The following is a 20,183-nucleotide window of genomic DNA, read 5'->3' as shown; positions in this document are numbered from 1 at the left end:
AATGTGGTGGTGTGTTACAGAAGTAGTATATATACAATAGTCTTAATATGGAAGCATTTCTGTCCTATTTTTATATTGCAAAGACTCGCTATCAGGTTTCTGTTCATTTTGTAATGGATACAAATTAAATCTTCTCTGGACGTCAAAGCCCAATCTCATAAAACTCAACCACAACTTGTTTGCGAGTATGAAAGGCAATCTGCATGGCTGAATTCTGCAGATGAAACTTAAACCATATTGTAAGACATCTTTGCAAAATGGTCAAGGAAAAAAAATATTCCAAAGATTCTACTTGCTAAGTTAGACAAATATCATACAAGGTGCAATAAGTATTACTTTCTGTCAAAGATACCACACTGGATAACTCTATCAGTTCTAAACTGTTCTCCCTGGATGTCTCTACCAACTCTAACTGATTGTATATAAAAGGATATGAGAATGTCCACGGTGGTTTTCCGCCATTAATATAAAAGACATATAAATAGCCATTTTTCTGTCTTCCTTTGATTGCATAATAACATGGCATGTAGCGAAACAAACGAAACTTGTGACGTTCATAAAAACCCAAAGCCACATAGTTTGTTGTAAGAACATGAAGGTACACTGCTTTACAGTTGAAATATTCTTCTGTTGTCAGCAAACCAAACAGATTGTTCAATAAAAGAGATGCTTAATAAGGAAAAAATAATATAGTATATATTATTTATTTTAAAGGAAGGTTGCTCAGCACATTCCCTTCTTACCAATTCCATTTTTCCTGTACTCCTTCACAACCCCCAAACTCAACACATATGCAACCCTTGTGTCTTTTAAATATCGTCCACCTAATATACCACTGTCCTAAAACATTTAACAAAACAAACCATAAGCTGATAAATCTATACAGTTAATAATAATCCTTTCTAACAGCTTACCTCAGGATTACATTTGGAAATACTTTTGACTTCAGCAATCAAAATGCCTATAATCCTACCATTTAAAACAGCGGCCAAGGAATAAAATCTTGGACTTGAAGTGATATCATTATACCAGGTATCTGGGTAACTGAAACATAGTAGAAATTACAATCCTATGAGTAAATAACTCTTGTCCCTTCTTTATTACTTTGCAATACATCCTTTTCAGTGTTTATTTCTCAAAAATGGCTATAAACAAAACTGGCCAACATAAAGAATAATTTTGAAATGGGTTTTGTATGGCAGCTATAATTTCTTTTGTGAAAATTCCCACAAAAACCAACTTCATACAAATAGGAGGAATTAATTTGTTACAATTATGTTGACAGTTTATCATAAAAACAATAATAAATGTATAGACATTCGAAAGTCAAAACTTCTGAGGCTGAAAATTTATAAAAATGAAATACCATTGCCAAAAGTAGAAGAGACTGTAATTTAAATTGCAAAAGAAAAACAAATGTAAGTGCCAATTTCAGTCTTATCTTATAAAACCACAGCTGAAGCAGATGAATGTTATCTGAAATATGCAACACAAAAGAAGATATCCTCATATCCACTTCCATTCACACGGGCAATTAAAGGAAAAATGGAAATCTAATTAAATATTAGTTATCATCAGAACGTTGTGCTAGGATTATTTGGTATATACATTGATATAATGTACTGTGATTCACTTTAATCCTTCAACATGCTTTCAACAGCACACAGCATGCTACACAGCGAGAAATACGTACATATTCTTACATGTTAATATCTTTTAACACAAACATCCTCAATAATTCACTATTAAATTTCGTATGCTGAAACAACTTTGCAGTCTCGTTTGAAAAATAATAAATCATTTATTACAAAAGATGAAGATACATACTCGATAGGGAACCATTTGCAGCATAGACCTTTCACTTCGTTGACATCGGCGGGGCACAAGAAACGTAGTTGAAGACTGTTTATTAGGCCTAATTCCTGCTTCATAGGCGGTAAAATTGTCCGTGCGAGTGATCAACACATCGCTGTTTATATTCAAACAAAACGTCGATGCGGTTTCAGTTCAAACTGCGTTTAGACGAAGCGATAAGAAAGACAGAAGACCACAAATAATATAAAACTTAAAAAAAATTTACTATTTTACACGAACTACTTCATGTAAGAGATATTAAACTCTCTAATAAGAGATATTTTTTATTTGGACATTTTCTACAGGAGAAAAAAAAATTGGAGCAATTCTCTTCTGTAAGATAGACCTAGATTTTATTTATACATCACCACTAGACCATCAGCTCAAAGATTACAGATAACATTCTTTCTTAGATATGAAACATCCACTTTCCAGACTATTGTTTTCACCACATAACATAACCATCCAAGCTTACTTTTACATTCCTTATCTTTGTTTACGTTTCTTCTTGCGTTTCCCCTCAGGGAGTCGGATAACATTATCATTCTCCTCATCACGAGGACGCTTCCTTTTTTCATCACCTTCACGCATTTCCTGAAATTGTAAAAGTAATCTTCACAATTCATCTTTACATATTATGACACTTAAGAAGGGCCAGCAACCTTTCATGACTGAAAAGATGTTAAGTGTCTACTTATCTAGTCTCTTAGTTGCCTTTAATAAGAAAGGCTGGATTAAGTGAAATGGGTTCTGAAGCACAGCACACAAGCAGTTCAAACCATTACCATTTTTGCAAATCTTTGTGCTTCAGTGACTCTTTCTACCAACATCATGACTTCTTCTTCAACAACTTCAAATTTTGGCAATCTTTTTCCTATTAACTGCTCTATTCTTTGATATAGTTCAACATCATACCTAGTTGAAAAAGAAATTAATAAATATATATATGTATATGTATGTTGTCACCTAGAAAATGTTTAAATTTTCATATTTTGGGGGATTTCTGTGTGGGATTGCATATATTAGCTGTGCAACTAAGTTCAACTACAGCATGAAAATTTTTTGCCCATGCAAGATTAGATATGTATCCTTACTGTGTAACAAATGTTACAGCCCTCCCAGATCTTCCAGCCCGGGCTGTTCGCCCAACACGGTGAATATAGTCCTGAAAAAGATCAATAAACATACTAAGGTGCTGTTTTTAGCAATATATAAGAACACACAGAAGAGTTAAAACTGTTAGCAATGTTTACCTCCACAATAATAAAGTGCAACACTTGATTTATTTTACCAACCTTTGAATGAGTGGGAATATCAAAATTTATAACAACATCAACATGGGGAATATCCAACCCCCGACTAGCAACATCTGTGGCAATCAATATGGATCGAGCTTTTGACTTAAACTTGTTTAGCGTACCAAGACGTTTAGACTATAATAAAATTTAAAGACATTGAACAAAAAAGGCACTAAGAACATGCAAAGGGCATCCAAGCAATTACTTGACTCATTTGCCCATGCAATGGAACAGCATGTAAGCCAAGGTTTCTTAGAAGTAATGTTGTTCTAAAAAACACAAATAATACAATTTAAATAAAATGCAAATATTTATAAGAAAATGCAACAAGTATATTAGAAGTTGTTACCTTTGTACATTGTTGCAAGTCCCACAAAATACCATGAAAGAATTTCCAGCAAGATCATTTAATATGCTGACCAAATAACAATCCTAAGATGAACAGATCAATGCGTGTGATTAATTACGAAACATGTAGAGATATACCAAGATGTGGTATTTATAATATAATCACCCACCTTGTATTTGCTTGGTATAAAAATATAACTTTGTACAAGTTTTTCCACTGTTGTATACCTGTAAAAACAATAAATAAATACAATCAGTCTTCCTTGAAATGCGAGGCAATAGTTAGCAAAGAGAGAGCATCCAGCATTTCAGGGGCAGTAACATAGCCAACCAGCCATCCTGATAATAAATCAGTCCAAATTTCAAGTACCCATCTTAGGTTGGCAAATATACACGGCTAAAAACTCTGAGTCTGCGGTTGAACAGGGTGTACAATGTTGTGCGTGCCCACATTGTTAACCGTTGTTGTCAACATTGAACAGTATTGTTGAAAATGAATCCCAGGTGTAACAATATTGTTCTCTGAACAACTCTGAACAATGTGGGCAGCACAACATTGTATGCGTGTATATGGCGGGCATTGAAAATCATTGAAACTTAGAGCTTACTTTGTTGAGACTTCAACTTTAACTGGATCCTGTAATGAGGCCCTTTGAAGTTTCTTAACCTGTAGAGAGGGAGTTGTGATTTATTAGTGCCCTCAAAAAATATAAAATTTCTTATTTGTGAAGTTACCTTTTTTGTCATAGTGGCAGAGAAAAGATATGTTCGTCTTTGTTTTGGAATGACTTTAAGCAACTTGTCAACCTATGGAAGTAGAATCATCAGAATCAAGAATAAAACATGGATGAAATTAATTGTATTGATTTAAAATAAACCATAAATCCTAACTTCTTTCTCAAAGTCCATATTTAAAATTCTGTCAGCCTCATCCATGACCTACAAGATTTCAAAAAAAAAACCTCAGTATTTTGTACAGTGCAATAAACTACTGGAGGAAAGCAATATTAACAGACTTACTAAGAATTTCAAGGGCCTTAAGTTAAATCCTTTTGTGTTTTCAAGGTGATCAACTATTCTTCCAGGTGTTGCTAAAATAAAACAGAATAAGGCTAAGATGTAACTACCATATATTTATGATGTTGTAACTCCTGAAAATATTTTTTCCAGCTGACATTTTTTAATTCTCATGTTGATATTTGCCTACTTACCTACAATTATATGAGGTTTTTTTGCCAGGGCTAATGACTGAGACATCATGTCAATACCACCAACTATAACCGCTGAATAAGGAGACATACAATACCAACTTTTGTATCATCAAATTTTTTTACTAGTATTAAAACACCGCAGGTTTATTGAAAAGCGTGGGACATCTTACAATGAAAACAAATACTTACCACATTTGATACTAATCACAGAACCAAGTGCTTCAAATTGTTCAGATATCTGAAAGGCAAGTTCCCTAAAAAATTCATAACATTAGCAAATACTTTTCATCACTATATCATCGCTATAACTAACATACAGGGCCCTAGATAGACAAATATATATATATATATATATATGTTATTTACCAGATTGGAGGTCCGTATAGGGAAATATTTCCCAAGGTCTCAAAAACAGCCTGAGGCCGAAGGCTGAGGGACATTTTTGAGGCTGAGGGAAATATTTCCCTATACGGGCTGACTAAACTGGTTATAATGGATTGACTTTTTTTCTTGCCGTCCGAATTAATATTTTAGCGTTGGCTCCGGCTTTTGAATCTGGCGCAGTCCATACGGCCTTGTATGGCCTCTTGCGTAGCCAATCAGATTGCAGGAAACACTAAAATATGAATTCGGACCGCAAGAAAAAAATAAATACATTTATCGTACTTGTGGTTATTAGGATTGAATATATTAAATACCTGGTTGGGGTCATAACCAAAGCAAATAATCTTTGTGGGTTTTCTAACAAAGCTTGAAGAATTGGCAAGGCAAATGCCCCTGTTTTACCAGATCCTGTCTCTGCAAGACCAATGATATCCTTTCCTTTGAGAGAAAATACAAAAACTGAAAAACATTTGACTATATATATTTTATTTGACAGACATCATTCCTTAAACCAGTATAATTCTAAATATTATCAGTGTAGTTATGTCTCAAGTTACTGCCTTATATCTAAATTCCTACAACCAACCTTGCAAAGCCAAGGGAATACATTCACGTTGAATTTTTGTAGGATTATTCCAACCGATTTTCCCACATGCTTCACAAAGTACTTCCGTAACTCCCTGTAAAACACGATTTTCGAATTAAAATGACATTAAACACAAAAATAACGAATCCAATAAAGGCAAAATAGTAATTTGACACTCACAAGGGTTTTGAATGTTTCGTTTTGTGTAATATTTTCATCTTTACTTGCATCCTGGATTTCCACATTGGCGGCCATATTGGACTTAAGTAAAGTATTTCGCGACAAAAAAGATGGAAAACGTTCGAACTACTCGTTACTATGGTTACTACGCTTGTCTCCATGGTTACTATTTACCAACGAATATGGCGGCCGAATTTTGCATAGAATACATATAATAAAACTTGTTTTTGTAAAATAAATCTCTGTGGCAGACAAATCTCGATAATTTATAGTGAAATTACTCATTCAAAAAAACAAATGCTTACAGTGACAATCACAAGGTCAAGCCAAATGTTACCTCATTAATTAATCGATGACCGGAAGAAAGATGGAACTATCACAAAAATCTGAGAAAATGAACAGTCTGGTAAAAGAACAGGTACAAAAGCATTCTTAGATATTGATTGTATAATGAGGCCTCAATACCGTGTCAGATTCTTACTGAGTTCCCCATGAAAAACGCCATTTTTATCAACGTTTGAAAAATACACCCGGACATTGTCTTGTTTTCAATCAAGTTCAGTGTAAAAAACTTGATTGAAAACAGATTGAAAACAAGAGTAAAAACAAGTACGGTTATCGGTTTTCCAAAATGGTAAAGCTATATGTGAAAGGTAGTACTGCCAACACTCCCTCTCCGTGTCGGCGTATTATATAGCGTACTATGTTTCTAGCTATGGACGAAATGCTATTTTTGTATTTAAGGTCGACATGATCAAACAGAGTCAGGAGAAACTTCACAATCTTGTTGAAAACATTAACGACTCCGAAAATGAGGTGATCTTTGCAGTTCAAATATAACAATGCTGTGAGATGGTGCTTTAGATCTTTGTCTTTTGAATGTTTAGATTGATCTAAGCACAGTTGAATCAGTAAAAGACATCGTCAAAAAAAGCGAAACCTTGATCGTTCTAGTCCAGGTAAAGTGTTTTCAAACTTTGTAAGGATTTTGTTACCAACCATTTGTCATAGGAAGTTATAGGCATCGAATGGTTATAAGTACCGCATTTCAGTCCAAGCGCTGGATGGAACGAGGTTGCCTTTGTAATCGAATTGATCAGCAGTTCTTGATTCTCACAATATCGTTTTTTGGCCGTAGGTGATCGTCAAAGTACGGAACGAGCTTGGTCATGCGCGCTTAGATTTAGAAAAGGCAAAGAAAGCGAAAAAAATGGTAAGGCAGCAGATAATAACACATGCTGACATGCACATAGCGTCATTTGACTCCTGTAGCTAGAGATTGAATTTTTAGGTGAAAGAAGCGAAGAACAGGTTAGAATGGCTTGAAAAGAGACTAGAAAAGTTGCTTGTAGAGTGTCACGAGAAAGCCAACCATCTGCTAAAATCCGCAACAGTCAGTTCACTTGGTGAATCACTGGCTCAAACACATCTCTCCGGTAACAAAAATGAACGATTCACCCCGTCACAATGCGAGAGACTGTTCTCTGATGTCGGCGGTTACTGTGTTAAAACCCCAGAAGTATGTCACAGTGAAAAACGTAACTGTTATAACGTGACAAAAAACGTCTTAGATATGAGCCAGAGATTGATAGAACAAGGTGAGACGCACATCAAGGCTTGCAAACATACTGTAACTCCACAATCCTATCCCCAAAATAAGAAATCTCTGAAAAAAACGTCTTCACATTCACCAAATTCTTCTCGGTCTAAAAATTGTCAATTCTTATTTCACGTCCGCTTCACTGATCGTTTTCTTAACAGATGATAAAAATTATTTCAATGAAGAAGAAAGTTCTACATCGTTTGGAAATGTTTCATATCCTGATCGTAACGAAACTAAGCATAGCGTTGCAGACGACAATAATTCTTGTACTACAGTTTCTTCTCTAAAAGACTTCAATGACAAACCACGGACAACCATTGTAACGACGAGAGATTCGCAAACTTCCTTGGGTGAAGATTACGACGATGATGTGGAAAAATATTGGAAGTCCGATCATCATAGATTTGACTGGCCCGATAGCAACGTTCAAACGAGGTCTCCAAATTTCATGGCACTCTCTTGGGCTTCCTGTCCAAGATAGCTTTATTGCTAAAGGTACAGCAACGAAACACGAATTATCCACCACATAATACATCACCATACAGTCACATTTCACTTTCACATTGTGTTTTAAAATTTTATGCACCATGGTTTAGAACGGCCAGTCTTTACTCCTGATCTTCCTTGGAAAGAAAAGGCAACTCAGGTCAACAGCGTTCTTGATATACACGTACGTCTTTTATTAATTAATCAAGATTACGACAAGTTACCAAACGTCAAACGTCGATACCAATTGATGACCTCGTTTGTACACAAGCTGGACAATACTTAATCTAAATTTCTCTCCGTCTTTTAGAAAATAGCTCTAGACAAATTGTACGCAAGACTTCACCACATGTATGAGGTGATAGAGAAGGCAACCGAGGCGTCGATAAAACCTGTGCTGAAAAATGACAAGATTGAAGCTCGAATGAGAAATATTGAAAGTGGGTTATATGGTCAATATTTTGATCATAAAAAACTTGGTAATTAATAAAGAGTTTTTACCATATTTTAGGTGCAACAAGAATTCAGAGGGAGATCAGTAAAGACATGGTTAGTGTAGGAGGATTGTTATCGTGATAATAACGCTACTCTGCATGTGAGATCCATCATCGTTGATTCCAGATGAATAAGTGATGGCAAAGACTAGTATCTTGATAACATGTCATCCTTAAATGCTTCATTCCAATGCTCCATTCTTAAAGATCCCAGAAGATAGCGCTCATAAGAAATCCGATGATTTTGAAGAGAAGCTTCCAAAATTAGATCAAGATAATGTTCCTGTGCGCCAAATTGATGCTAAAGGAAAAGGTTCAGTGAAGGTAAACTATTGCTGAGAAATATCCAAAGGCCCATAAAATACTCATGATAAAAAGGTATACAAAGAACTGATATAAAGAATCTACGAGTCGTCTTCAAAGATATGTCTTTGATGAAAACTTTTGAGTACATACGTATTTGTTGTAGATGCCACGTCTAGTTTTTCCTCGGAACTCAAACGTCTGGTGTGCCAGCAAAGCAAGTGCAGGGGGAAGAGTCGTGAAGAAAATCAAGACAAAACCTCCAACACAACAGAGCAAAACACAAGCTATACTTGCCAGGGTAGGTATAGAGACAAAATAGGTACAGGAGAAGGAAGAGTTGTGATCAAGGCCAAACACACAACCCAATACAAATCATACTTGTTGAGGAGTTTTATTGAATGTTTTCACGACATAAAGTAATCTTTATTTTCCACCTTAATCTATACAGAAAATGTTAGAAAACAACGAAGCTAATACCGATGAGATGAAAAAGTAAGTGAACAGCTCGGAATAGAAAAACCTATTATCAGTTATCACCGTTTTCTGATGCCGATGTTATGATGAACCAACCTTGGTAAAAGGTCCATTAATTGTTCCTTTTAGACAAGAGGCTATGATTTGGAGACCTTCCATAGTTTACAAGATGGTCAAAGCAACTAAAGGTGGATATAAAAACCTTGCTGTCTATTGAGAATGAATACGTGTTTTTAAACAAACAATATAATAAATAAAACTTCATTCCAATTTCTGTTCAAAATATTTTCTAGTTCTCAAGATATTCCAGGCGCAATTACAACAATACAATGCCACCCGCAAATGTGATCAGAAATGGAATAGAGTTGAGTGGTTGTTAGGTCCAAATGGCTTACTTTCACCAACGAAAAAGACTGTCATTGACTCATTAAAGGTTATCACGAAAATATTTATTATGACTTGCAGATAAGACAGTTATTTGATAATAAATATTTCAACAGGCTCTGAGTGAACTCCGTTGCTCTGAAGAGGAAGTGGGAGCAGCTATCAAAACATTTGTAAGTCTATTGTCACAGTTTTTTTCTTGGAATAAAAGAGTCTTTAAGAGTTGCAACGTCTGATGAAATTTGAATATTACAGTTGCGCGAAAGCAAAGATCCACGAATTTTGTACGAAGCAAGCAAGGCTTTGATTCTGTCAGGTTTGTGAATATTTTGGGAATCTAACAGAGTTTTGAGGTGAACGAGAGCTTATTAGAGCAACCACTGCAAGAAAACTCCGACAAGCAAGAAGCTGAATGACATTGCATTGTTTCCGTTTCAAGGTCACTGGCATTCCTCAGCTATTGAGATTCTTCAAAATGCACTTAAATTTGGTGAGTTTAAGAAATTCCTTCAGCTCAAACAGAGTATATGCAAGAAAACGATATTGTCTCCTGGCGTCATATCGTGTATCCTTTTCACCTTCTCAGGATCAAAAAGCTTGAAACAAGAAATACTAGATGTTTTGTGTTCTGTCGACAACATACCCTTTTTTGACAAGGTAAAGGGTCGAGGAACTTGTGTCCGACGAGGGGCAATGGAAGAAGCTGATATAAATCTTTATAGATCTTTATAGATAAATCTCTTTCTAGAAAGCTCAACCATTCCAAGAAACCTTAGATGTCTTAGAAGATCTTATCCAAGGCAACGACCCCAGCTTAGCATTTTCCAGCGCGTTATGTTTGGGTAGATTGTTCGTTGTCCATCCCGTTGCCAAAAGATATTTACTTGGCGTTATCAAAACTAATTCATTGATTTCAACACAGCGCTGTCAGGTACCAATGAGTTATTATATCAGACTATCACCACATAATTTAACACAGTGAATCATCGCACATGATATAGCCCAATCGTTTGGTATGTAATTCAACTCGATCAAGTAACCAATCCACAAATGATCAACTTGACATCACTCTCAGCAAGTTATTCATTAACTTTCAGGCCTTGAATGTTTTGGTTCGTCAAATGAACAGTAAAGATAAAATTGTCGTCGAATCTTTGCTACACGAATTAAGCACTTCAGTTAGTTGGAAGGTAATAAACTTAAACGACAACAGTCGCTATCACCAACGGCTGGAATGGAATTGGGCACAGCATCCTTGATAATGAACCTGGTGAGATAGATCTAATGAGATAGAGCCAATATTTCATCGTATTCTCTGCATTTCAGGTTCGCGTACAGGCTTGTGATCTATTGATGTTTGTTGGTGAGGGTTTCACGTCGAAATTTATCTATTATAATCCATAACTAATTCTGTACATTTTAACAAAATAATGTTCTTTTTCTCTCAGGAAATCGTCATGTCCTGGCGAAAGACGTCGATGAGATATTTCAGATCTTAGAGCGACTACTTTGGGATCATGCGCATCAAGTAGTTAGATCAAAAGTTGCAGAATTATTGAATACATTGAGATTAAGAAACAAAGCCTGTAGCCTCGTCCATAGGTACCAAATAAGCGATATCATATTCAGCTGAAATATATCCTCTCTTTCAATGTTTATTTGTGTTTGTTAGGCGTCTTGATGATCCAGAAGATACTGTACGCGCACGAGCGATCATATCAATGGTAAGTTACGACACTTTCCACATGAAAGAAACGATATATTAACATTAATTTCCATTATCCATTTTCCTGTTTTGATACTCCACAGGCGACTTTGGAAATGAAAGGAGAAAAGGAGCTTAAATCTCTTCTGGATATCTTAGCGCTGGACTCCAGTGTTTACGCCAGAATACAGGTCAGTATTTCTTCAAGAAGTATTCATAGATTACCCGATAAAAACCATGGAAATATCTGCATAATTTGCGGTCTAGGCTGTACGGGCGTTCAGCAAATTGAAGTGGGATGATCCGAGAGTTTTAAGGAGTTTGAGGGAAAGAGAAAGAGGTGAAGGAATATTAGCGAGGTATATTGTGGTGATAAATTCATAAATTTGTTCACAAAAGTCCAACACATCCAACAACCATCGTTTTTATCCACAGGGAGGCAAAGAAAGCTCTTGAGCAGTTGACAGGAAAAGGAAAATAGATCTTCTCAAAATAAACATGAAAATTGTTGCACTAAAACACTATAGATATAAACAAAATTTAGACCTACATTAATATAGGTGCAATCGTTTAGTTACATGGACTAACAATGTCAGCTATTAGGAAATTATTTTAATGAATAAACATTATACAAACCTTGTGATGTGACTTATAAAATTTAAACAATATTTTATCAATATTTTATCAATTCAAGGGATTTTATGGTCAATGTTTTAATAAAACAACGAATGGAATGATGAATATATGATAAATAATTTGATCATTTTTATTGATAACTACGTATAGTTATGAATTATTTGAATCAATTGTCATCTATTGTTCACTATCTGACAGTATTTAAGTTATTTGTTATTTGGGTTGATAATGTTGCAATTATCTTTGTTTAACAAGTAAACACTCATTTATTGTTTATTCTGAACATCAGAGGTTGATTCTCACGTCTCACGTCACGGGAGTCATAACTTTATCACCTAGCTAAGTAATAACTTCTTTACGAAATCAATCCAGTGCTAAACACCACATTCAATAATTTATTTACTCACGGACCGAGACGTCATTTCTCCTCTTCGTCTTTTGTATTTTGCTGTAAAATCAAAGAAATTATGTTTGTATTGCTGTAATTTATTGTACAAAACTCGTGCATTGCATATTTCAGAAGGATGTGAGGTGTACCATATCTACACACCTGTTCAATCTCAGGAAAGATCTCTACTATTAATGTATCCAACAACGTATAAGCGAGCTTAAAGAAAAGAAAAAATTAGTAATATTTAAAAATATTCCACGAAAAGGATTAAAAAGACTGGAGTAAAACTAACTTGTTTGTTCAGTTGTTCATATTGTAGCAGTTCAAATATGGCAGTGAGACCTTCGTTGTATTTCTGTTTGCCGAGTAGTTTCACGAGTGGTGCTAAATTTAAGACGAAATACACAGATATACCAATATTGAATACAGCAGTGGAGCAGTTGTAAAGAATGTACTGAGATCATCAATCGACATGAAATAATAGAAATCTTACTTGGAAAAAATCCCAGAAGCTGTCTCAACGTCTTGTCTCTTCTTTCCATTTTGTCTGTCTCAGTTCTAGAGAATTTAAAGAGATTAATACAACCACTCATTTTGTGCGAAAAATTACGGGACTAAGTACAGATCAGCAGTCACGGCCAGACAAACTGTAATACCCAGGCGCTTTTACGCGTTCCCAAGAAAGCAAAACCTGCCCCGGGAGGAGTTTTTTACGCAGTCTCCTTCCAAGCAATCCCAAGTCTGAAGGTTTGGGAGGCGGGTATTAGCTAGTAAAATACAAACCAACCTTGGTGGGTCATTATCAAAGAACACAGCATCTAAGAAAAACACAGAAATGATTAGGAAGGAAGGTAAAACAGAGACAATAATCAACAACAAGAAGCTTTCCAATGTGCAGGCATTTTATCACTGAAGGTTGATAGGCGACAAGGACTCGTTATCTTTGAAAGGCAAAGCAACTGACCTCGGAACATCTGGATAACTGGCACAAAATGATACTCGTGAAGCGCGAGACGTATTTTGTACGCGAGATACCTGCAAAAGCACAACATTCGAGTGTCAATATTTAGTTTGTGGCAAACACTTCCACAGGTGAACTCGCGAAGAACTCAGGAAGACTGAAAATACCTGTCTACAAAATCATCAAAAGTTCGCTGGCCAACAATTCGAAAGCATATCAGAAGATTCAAGCACCAAGCAGGGACTTCGAACAAATGGATGGCTGAAATGAATCAAACATATTATGTTCATGTTATTAGGATTTTTGAATAAGATTAAAATGATTTGCGATTTATTTATTTTAAGAAACATTGAAACTATTCACCGATATAAAGAATGTATTCTGTTACTCCATTCAATTGCAAAATAGGACTGGGCTTTACGTTTGCATCTAAAAAAGAAAAGCACAGAATTTTCAGAATCATCTCTTTAAACACTGATCATGTTAGTCCTGGAAAACAAAAAATCTTCATATTAGGCAAGATTTTTAGATGAAAGAATCCCAGATGTATTCACAATCTCTTCACAAGACTGCAGGTACCTTGAGATTCTTTTGACGTCTTTCTTTTAAATTTCTTCCTATAAATTTTCATAGAGAGAACTCTGAGAGAATGATTCATGATAACAGAAAATTACTTTAATGTGTCCTAACCTGATGTCTTTCGTATCGGGAGTGCCATCCTAAAAATATTCAAGAAACAATAAAAGACAAAATCATCACGCATAAGAGGCCTCAATAACAAAATGCTCTATATCAAATTATCAATACCTTATTACCAGTCCCTTGAGCTGTCTGGCCGCGGTATTCTTTGCGCTGCATGTTGGGCGAACCCGAAACTGGAGTGCTCCTACCGGATGGAGGTCTGGTGGAAAAGATCAAAATGCACTTCTTTATTAGCAGTTTACAGAGAGGTCGAAACTGGACTGCGATGACGAGGTCATTTTACGAGGTATATTGATCATGATAAACCCAATACTCACTTTGTAGATGCCAAAAATGAATGTAGGAAGGTTTCAAGATTTTGGCCTTTCTAAAATTACAAAATTTTAGTCCAGAAAACATATAAATTAAATCCTGTTTTTTTTTAAGCAAAGGTTGGCTTCCTTACCTCCTTCTTCGTTCTTAGTTTTGTCGCAACAGATTTTAGTTTTTTTCCTAAAACAAAGAGCACAATAATATCCACAATCTCATTCGAAATCCTTCACTGTCACTACTATCTGGCTCCGTACCTGCCACTTGACCGACAGTGTCTGGTGTGAACATGTTTGTGAACTCCTTATCAGGAGACAAAAAACGAAACAACAACGCGCTTCCTCTGGTCAAAGGATTGCGAACTAGATCCTAGAAAGAGAAGAATTTTCCTTTATTTTCCAGAATGAATGCGTGAAAATTAATTTGATCTGCCTCCATTATTATCGTGTAATAATAAAAGCCAATTATTTTACCTGCAAATATTGTTTAAATGAATTGCGATATTTTTCGAAAATCTCAGTCGCCTGTTTGGATGACAAAGTTGAGTTTCGTTTTGACGGTAAACCAGCCCCGCCAAAATACCCTGAAATGAAAAAAAATACAGTTGAAACGTCGGCTCAAAGTTTTTCTAACCACAAGAGAAAAACCGAATTCATCTTTTGTGAAAAATCTCTTCAAAAATCGCCCTGTTCTTAAGTTGAAGAATTTTCACGATATTGATGAAAACCTACCATGAAATTCCCTCAGCTTACTGTGCAAGACGTAAAATTCGTGGTGTTGTCTGCAAAAGAAAGAAAAAGAAAAAGCGTTTTTACAAAACAGATATACATTTTAAAACTTGAACCTAGTAGTTAGTGTTTAGCGGTACCACATTGAATGTCAGAGGCTAAGTTTACGAACCTCTTGACGTCCCATCTGTTCATATTTTCATTCGATTCTGACTCACACACAGATATTATATACGATACCATCTAAAAATTTAGTCATTTAAGGTTGAATATACCATATTCCGGTATATTTGACATTAATAAGGTTGAATATACCATATTGTTGTTAATAGTACAAGAAATCTTGGAAATCAAAACATAACATGAAGACACAACAGTAGAGCCTACCTCTTTAGAGCCATGATGGTTGAAAGCTACTTTTGGTATTGAAATAATCCAATCACTCATATCACGTACAGTTAACATTGTGTCTGGTAATTCCAAGGCTTCATCAATATCAATAGGATCAAGCATCGCATCCTGTGTGGTTTGAAATGAGGTTATCTTACAAACTAGTTAAAAAAAATTACATTGACAGTGATCTTCACGAGTTTGCAGGTGAAAAAATCTTACCGAGGCTTCATCAATGATAATGTCAAACGGATCATCTTCAATCATTTTGAAATGTCCTTCTTGAGCTGAACATAAGACAGGATACAGAACTCTGGTGGACAAGTTTATTAAATTTGAAAATACTTGGAGAGGAATACTCCTTCACCTGTAGGCTAGCATACCTTTAGGCAATGATAATTTATCTTTAAAACCTTTCACTAATTTCTTCCCAATTGGTTCACCAAATTTCTTTTTTTGAGTCCTGGAGAAAAAATGACATATGGTTAGAATCCATAACACAGTTTTAGACCTTAGTTGAAGCATACCTTGGAGTTGGTTTCATCGTTGGCTTCTCACTGTCTCTATTACCACAAATCATATTAAAATACTACAAAGAAACAAGAATAGCATTTCAAAAACAGTTTTGGTATCTTACTTAAAAATATCTCTCAAACGAAAATAAAAAAGATCTGTGGTCATTTTTCAACTCTAAAGATGAATTTATGTGAAGGATGGTTTTAAAGTCGGTGAGATGTCAATAAAGGCCAGTTAATAAATTATCCTTACTTCATCACTTTGATGAAATAATGGCAGATATATGTGTTCCAGTTGATCAAAAGCATGTTCATAAGCCCTGTGGGATGGAATATAATTCATTTTTAAAATGATTGCATTTTGGAGAACACATTTTGTGTCATTGTCAAACTAAAATCTTACTTGTAAAGAGGGGTTGCCATTTCTGGTTTTGTTATTTGGTCTGAGGTCGACTGTACAACTGCAATAATATAAATATATTCTTAAATAGTCTGCTCACAAGAAGAATCTATATGTCTGTCGGACTAACTGGTAAACTTAAAATTGTGTACTGGTAAAAAGTTATTAAAATATCTATACTTTACAAATTGCAAATGATGTTGGGGGTAAGATACTCACCTTTCTTAAGACTATCCACAATACTTGGATGAAAAGGTATAAAATCTGGTGCACCCCTCACAAAATATTTGTTGTATATACTCTTTGCCTAAACAGGAGATAAATGTTTGAGATGATTATCTGAAAAATATCAATATATTAAATCAACTCTAATTTACTTTTAAAATAAATTAAAGTCAAACTGATATAAACAAACCTCCTTGAGTAATTCCTTTTTGTCATCTTCAGTTAAATCCGGAACAAGGCTGCGTTTATTAAAATCATCTGAAAAAAAGTACCATAAAAAACCACACCTTGTTTAAACATCCAATATTCACATCTACAAGCAAAACTGGATCAAGAATTTCACTCACCTAATGATAGACAAAATTGTAAAATATTCAATGATGCTTGACTTTTCATGAATTTTATAAAACGAAATAAAACAGATGGAGTGTTGATAATTTGTGGCATTGTTGAATGAAGTGCCTGGAAGAAAATCATTGAAGAGTCATTTAGAACAGGAAATATGACCATGATGTGGTGGGATTACTTGTAAAAGAGTTTTATTTATTAATTCATACATGAAAAGGTGTTCTTCCTCTTGGCTTTGCAAATTCTGCCAACGCTTCCACTTCATCTGTTTGTGGGTCTAAAGGTTCTTCCATCTAGAAAACAAAAAAAATAGAATTCGAACAATACAATAGAACTGCATAAAGATCAGAACAGCCAGGACAATGCTACTTACAGATTCTTCATCTAGTATGACAAGTAGAATCTGATTTACAAAATCCTACAAAAAAGAAAACAATGAACTTTATTAGAGCTAGGAAGCAGTCATGTTTCCTACAGTCAAAATACCTGAAAAATTCCCAAGAGAAAGATGTGTTGAGAAAAAATGAGATGATTTACAAACCGGTTCAACAAGGGTATCTATCCCAGTTGTGAAAACAGCATACACCAACAGCTCTCGAAACAGCCCACAAGTACTTCTGCAAAAAATGCCACACAATCAAGTAACATGGACAAATAAAGTAGAAAATGGTTAAAAAAACAGAAGATTTATAGTTTTGACCAAAGAGACTGTTGAAAAGGGATATTTACCTGGAGCCCATGGCAGGTGAAGGAAGTAAAAATGGTAGCAACGACTCCACCAATTGTCTCTGATACTGTAATTCACTTGATCTACTGTGCAAAGCTATGTGCATATCCTCTCCTAATTCTTCTAAAACTAAAGATGATGTGTCTCTAAAATCACTGTCAGGGTCTGAAACACAATTTAAAAAATATTAGCTTTAAGACAATGGTATATCATGTTTCCAGGGTAATATTTAAAATCATAGCTAAGTCCACTTGACTGAACTTACTTTCCCTTAATTTCCTTCTAACTTTAAGATATGAATCCAAATGTTGTAAAGCATTCTTGATTAGCTTATCCAGCACCAGAGTTGGGATATCAATCTGAAACATCACAAAGAGAATATTGGATGAAATGTCCTCATGATTGTAAAATGCTTAGTATTTCAGGATAACTTGCCTTTTTTAATCTTCGATATATCACTGCAAATATGAATCTTAAGGTAGTTCTAAGTTCATCTACAAATCTTTCATCAGAACTCATTTTTTCCCTGCAATAAAAGCTCCACAGTGAACACAGTTTATTAATCATAAAGTTACAAAGCAACATCTTACCTGTACCAATGGTAGACATAATTTTCTAAAAGTAGATCTAAAAACTAAAAAAAAATGAAAATGAACTAATAATATACAATGAACTAAAATTTATTTGGTCTCAACACTTTATTACATAGTGTTTTGTTTCAAAATTCCCACCTCTTCAATGGCAGTATCAATTGCTTTATTCAATGTAAGATTTCTCCAAGGCTACAAAATAAATATAAACCTACCATTATACACCAGAATTGCTATATATTCTATATCCATTTACCAGATAGTGGCCAGAGAACAGCATTGGTACTAAATACTATTATATATATATGTAGCTGCAACAAAACACACTCTGCAGACTACAGGCAAAATAATGCAGAAGTTCCCTGACATTCTGTGATTCAAAAAGAGCCCACCTCTAAGTCTACATTTGATATTTCTGACCTGAAACAATAAAATGGGTGGTATAAATCAAAATGAGATAATGTTCTTTCAACACAAAATGCAATTTATTTCTGATATTTTTTACCTGTGTCTTTGGCATTTCAACATTTGACATACAGAACAAATATTTAATGCTGTACTCTGGTTATCACCAGGCTAACAGAAAAAAGAGGGAGATTATGCAAGTTATAATCATGAATTTGATTGTGAGAAAATCTGTGAGATAAGATAAAATAATGACAATTACTTTACCCCACCTTTTTACGAGGTTTGTACAAAAACAAGAGGCTGGGAAATAGTGGAACATGGCTAAAATAAAAAGTTAAATGATGTATGAACCCTTGAACAGTGAAAGAGAAAACTATTCTAATAGAATGACTTTCAATTTATTCAGTCCGTGGCAGACACTTTATTAAATATTAGGGGGTGGGGGTATTGCCTTTAACATAAAAAAATCTAAGGAGATTATAGGCATGTTCCTGGTTGTACCAGGTAAATATGTTTATGCAGATGCTTACCATATAACAACATATGCCACAATACTTCCCACTAGAACTGCCCATAAGCATGTTAAGAGACTGAAATACCTAACAAAATTCAATGATACATCATGCATCATTAAATAAATATCAACCTCCATTCTTCATTAAAATCACAAGGAATGGTTGTTCAAAGATGGTTGGTTTAAATTCATTTTATTTTCAATAGTTATGTTTATAATATTTACTTTCAACTGTTCAGTCTTCATTAGGTATCATTATCAATTATCAAATATTAAAAATATGATACACAGAAGAATGGATCTTTGGACATCATTAGTAGGTTTGTACAGTTTCTACAATAGCCCGTACTTTTACACAAGACTATGTACAACTTGAACAAGCAAAAAGAGCAAAATTTCTATTGATACATGACATTCAAAAGTTCAAAACACTGACAAGACTATTAAATTGTTGAGAAACATTTCAAACCTACCTGAACAACAGGCAGCTGAGGATCAACAGCGTGAAGAAAGATCCAATAATTACAGGCTGTATGCCTAAAACCTCGCGAACTATTTCTTCTTTCTCTTTGTTTTGCCTACTGGCTGAAAAGCGGAATTCCACATTCTCCGCCATCTTGAATTTGACCGAACTGGGAGCGCTGGAGACCTGGAAACGAAGAGGAAGAAGAAGCAGCCTGGGAGAGTTTCAAACGTGCAATAATAATGTAAACAGATATTACAATCAAGTTTGTAAACTATGTATAAAAAGCAAGTCAACGATGATACGAAGCATGCTTTTTCGTGAGGGGTGTGACTTGTCGCCCATAGCATCAGTTACCAGACTCTGGTACATCTTATCCCAGCCCCCAACTAATCCATCGCTTGCCCTTGCCCTCCTCAGTTCCCCCACAACCCACAGTTGTTCCCTATACAGATGTAAGATACCAAATAACTCCCACTTAAAAGACCCTACCCTCCTCAATAACCCCCCTCTTTAATGTTAATATTGATACAAAACGTCTAGAATCACCATTGTTTGTGATT

General features: G+C 35.0%; 4 protein-coding genes across 5 annotated transcripts; 1 reads left to right on the top strand and 3 right to left on the bottom strand.

Annotated features, from left to right (window-relative positions):
• Positions 1-21: 21 nt before the first annotated feature.
• On the bottom strand, positions 22-2,049 carry LOC114541778 (N-alpha-acetyltransferase 60-like). Its single transcript, XM_028561591.1, has 5 exons — positions 1,828-2,049; positions 915-1,044; positions 744-840; positions 435-669; positions 22-250 (listed from the first exon to the last, which is right to left on the bottom strand). Exons 1-5 carry the CDS (start codon positions 1,929-1,931, stop codon positions 43-45), a joined length of 774 nt encoding a protein of 257 aa, XP_028417392.1. The 5' UTR covers positions 1,932-2,049; the 3' UTR covers positions 22-42.
• A 278-nt stretch (positions 2,050-2,327) lies between these two features.
• Positions 2,328-5,953, bottom strand: LOC114541780 (probable ATP-dependent RNA helicase DDX47). Its single transcript, XM_028561593.1, has 16 exons — positions 5,862-5,953; positions 5,682-5,775; positions 5,410-5,533; positions 4,901-4,965; positions 4,712-4,783; positions 4,521-4,591; positions 4,392-4,439; positions 4,236-4,307; positions 4,109-4,167; positions 3,671-3,728; positions 3,502-3,584; positions 3,358-3,421; positions 3,150-3,287; positions 2,949-3,019; positions 2,640-2,769; positions 2,328-2,448 (listed from the first exon to the last, which is right to left on the bottom strand). The coding sequence occupies exons 1-16, from the start codon at positions 5,934-5,936 to the stop codon at positions 2,341-2,343; spliced, it is 1,332 nt and encodes a 443-aa protein (XP_028417394.1). The 5' UTR covers positions 5,937-5,953; the 3' UTR covers positions 2,328-2,340.
• A 260-nt stretch (positions 5,954-6,213) lies between these two features.
• Positions 6,214-11,975, top strand: LOC114541797. The gene is made up of 27 exons (XM_028561603.1): positions 6,214-6,279; positions 6,606-6,677; positions 6,749-6,820; positions 7,000-7,074; positions 7,153-7,459; positions 7,623-7,730; positions 7,867-7,959; positions 8,061-8,134; positions 8,261-8,390; positions 8,462-8,499; positions 8,652-8,768; positions 8,914-9,048; positions 9,199-9,242; positions 9,354-9,412; positions 9,518-9,657; positions 9,725-9,781; positions 9,864-9,924; positions 10,048-10,098; positions 10,195-10,265; positions 10,357-10,539; positions 10,706-10,798; positions 10,935-10,971; positions 11,057-11,210; positions 11,281-11,332; positions 11,418-11,504; positions 11,581-11,672; positions 11,749-11,975. Exons 1-27 carry the CDS (start codon positions 6,214-6,216, stop codon positions 11,792-11,794), a joined length of 2,514 nt encoding a protein of 837 aa, XP_028417404.1. The 3' UTR covers positions 11,795-11,975.
• A 90-nt stretch (positions 11,976-12,065) lies between these two features.
• LOC114541776 (sorting nexin-14-like) lies at positions 12,066-19,855 on the bottom strand. 2 transcript variants are annotated; one of them, XM_028561587.1, is made up of 39 exons: positions 19,631-19,855; positions 19,174-19,242; positions 18,913-18,964; positions 18,741-18,811; positions 18,628-18,655; positions 18,377-18,427; positions 18,236-18,279; positions 18,081-18,171; positions 17,911-18,004; positions 17,648-17,810; positions 17,460-17,535; positions 17,292-17,336; positions 17,128-17,211; positions 16,918-17,032; positions 16,761-16,828; positions 16,565-16,652; positions 16,349-16,406; positions 16,199-16,265; positions 15,958-16,019; positions 15,814-15,893; positions 15,653-15,717; positions 15,428-15,559; positions 15,213-15,283; positions 15,044-15,093; positions 14,786-14,895; positions 14,570-14,681; positions 14,449-14,495; positions 14,321-14,370; positions 14,109-14,202; positions 13,992-14,020; positions 13,881-13,918; positions 13,665-13,730; positions 13,469-13,562; positions 13,305-13,375; positions 13,128-13,158; positions 12,834-12,898; positions 12,633-12,724; positions 12,500-12,556; positions 12,066-12,397 (listed from the first exon to the last, which is right to left on the bottom strand). In XM_028561587.1, exons 1-39 carry the CDS (start codon positions 19,771-19,773, stop codon positions 12,368-12,370), a joined length of 2,853 nt encoding a protein of 950 aa, XP_028417388.1. In that variant the 5' UTR covers positions 19,774-19,855; the 3' UTR covers positions 12,066-12,367. The 2 variants fall into 2 exon arrangements, with proteins under 2 accessions (XP_028417388.1, XP_028417389.1); XM_028561588.1 differs by having other exon boundaries at positions 17,648-17,774.
• Between the last annotated feature and the right edge of the window lie 328 nt (positions 19,856-20,183).

This window comes from Dendronephthya gigantea, unplaced genomic scaffold, assembly GCF_004324835.1.
Source record: "Dendronephthya gigantea isolate DGI-Jeju-01 unplaced genomic scaffold, DenGig_1.0 000309F, whole genome shotgun sequence".
Taxonomy (NCBI): Eukaryota; Metazoa; Cnidaria; class Anthozoa; order Malacalcyonacea; family Nephtheidae; genus Dendronephthya; species Dendronephthya gigantea.
The sequence above is the reverse complement of the archived record's forward strand: the minus strand, read 5'-3'. Positions and strand labels throughout refer to the sequence as shown.

What these genes read in the sequence shown, in the direction of transcription:
- LOC114541776 (XM_028561587.1), bottom strand. Translation starts at nt 19,773, where the DNA reads ATGGCGGAGAATGTGGAATTCCGCTTTTCAGCCAGTAGGCAAAACAAA. An exon ending in AACTAAGAACGAAGAAGGAG is followed by an intron (nt 14,371 to 14,448) that starts GTAAGGAAGCCA and finishes TTGTAATTTTAG; the next exon opens with AAAGGCCAAAATCTTGAAAC. An exon ending in TCTTTCCTGAGATTGAACAG is followed by an intron (nt 12,398 to 12,499) that starts GTGTGTAGATAT and finishes TTGATTTTACAG; the next exon opens with CAAAATACAAAAGACGAAGA.
- LOC114541797 (XM_028561603.1), top strand. Translation starts at nt 6,214, where the DNA reads ATGACCGGAAGAAAGATGGAACTATCACAAAAATCTGAGAAAATGAAC. An exon ending in CCTTGATCGTTCTAGTCCAG is followed by an intron (nt 6,821 to 6,999) that starts GTAAAGTGTTTT and finishes TTTTGGCCGTAG; the next exon opens with GTGATCGTCAAAGTACGGAA. An exon ending in CCAGAGATTGATAGAACAAG is followed by an intron (nt 7,460 to 7,622) that starts GTGAGACGCACA and finishes TTTTCTTAACAG; the next exon opens with ATGATAAAAATTATTTCAAT.
- LOC114541778 (XM_028561591.1), bottom strand. Translation starts at nt 1,931, where the DNA reads ATGAAGCAGGAATTAGGCCTAATAAACAGTCTTCAACTACGTTTCTTG. An exon ending in TTTCCAAATGTAATCCTGAG is followed by an intron (nt 841 to 914) that starts GTAAGCTGTTAG and finishes TAAATGTTTTAG; the next exon opens with GACAGTGGTATATTAGGTGG. An exon ending in GTACAGGAAAAATGGAATTG is followed by an intron (nt 670 to 743) that starts GTAAGAAGGGAA and finishes TTCCTTATTAAG; the next exon opens with CATCTCTTTTATTGAACAAT.
- LOC114541780 (XM_028561593.1), bottom strand. Translation starts at nt 5,936, where the DNA reads ATGGCCGCCAATGTGGAAATCCAGGATGCAAGTAAAGATGAAAATATT. An exon ending in TTATACCAAGCAAATACAAG is followed by an intron (nt 3,585 to 3,670) that starts GTGGGTGATTAT and finishes TGTTCATCTTAG; the next exon opens with GATTGTTATTTGGTCAGCAT. An exon ending in CACAAAGATTTGCAAAAATG is followed by an intron (nt 2,449 to 2,639) that starts GTAATGGTTTGA and finishes TTACAATTTCAG; the next exon opens with GAAATGCGTGAAGGTGATGA.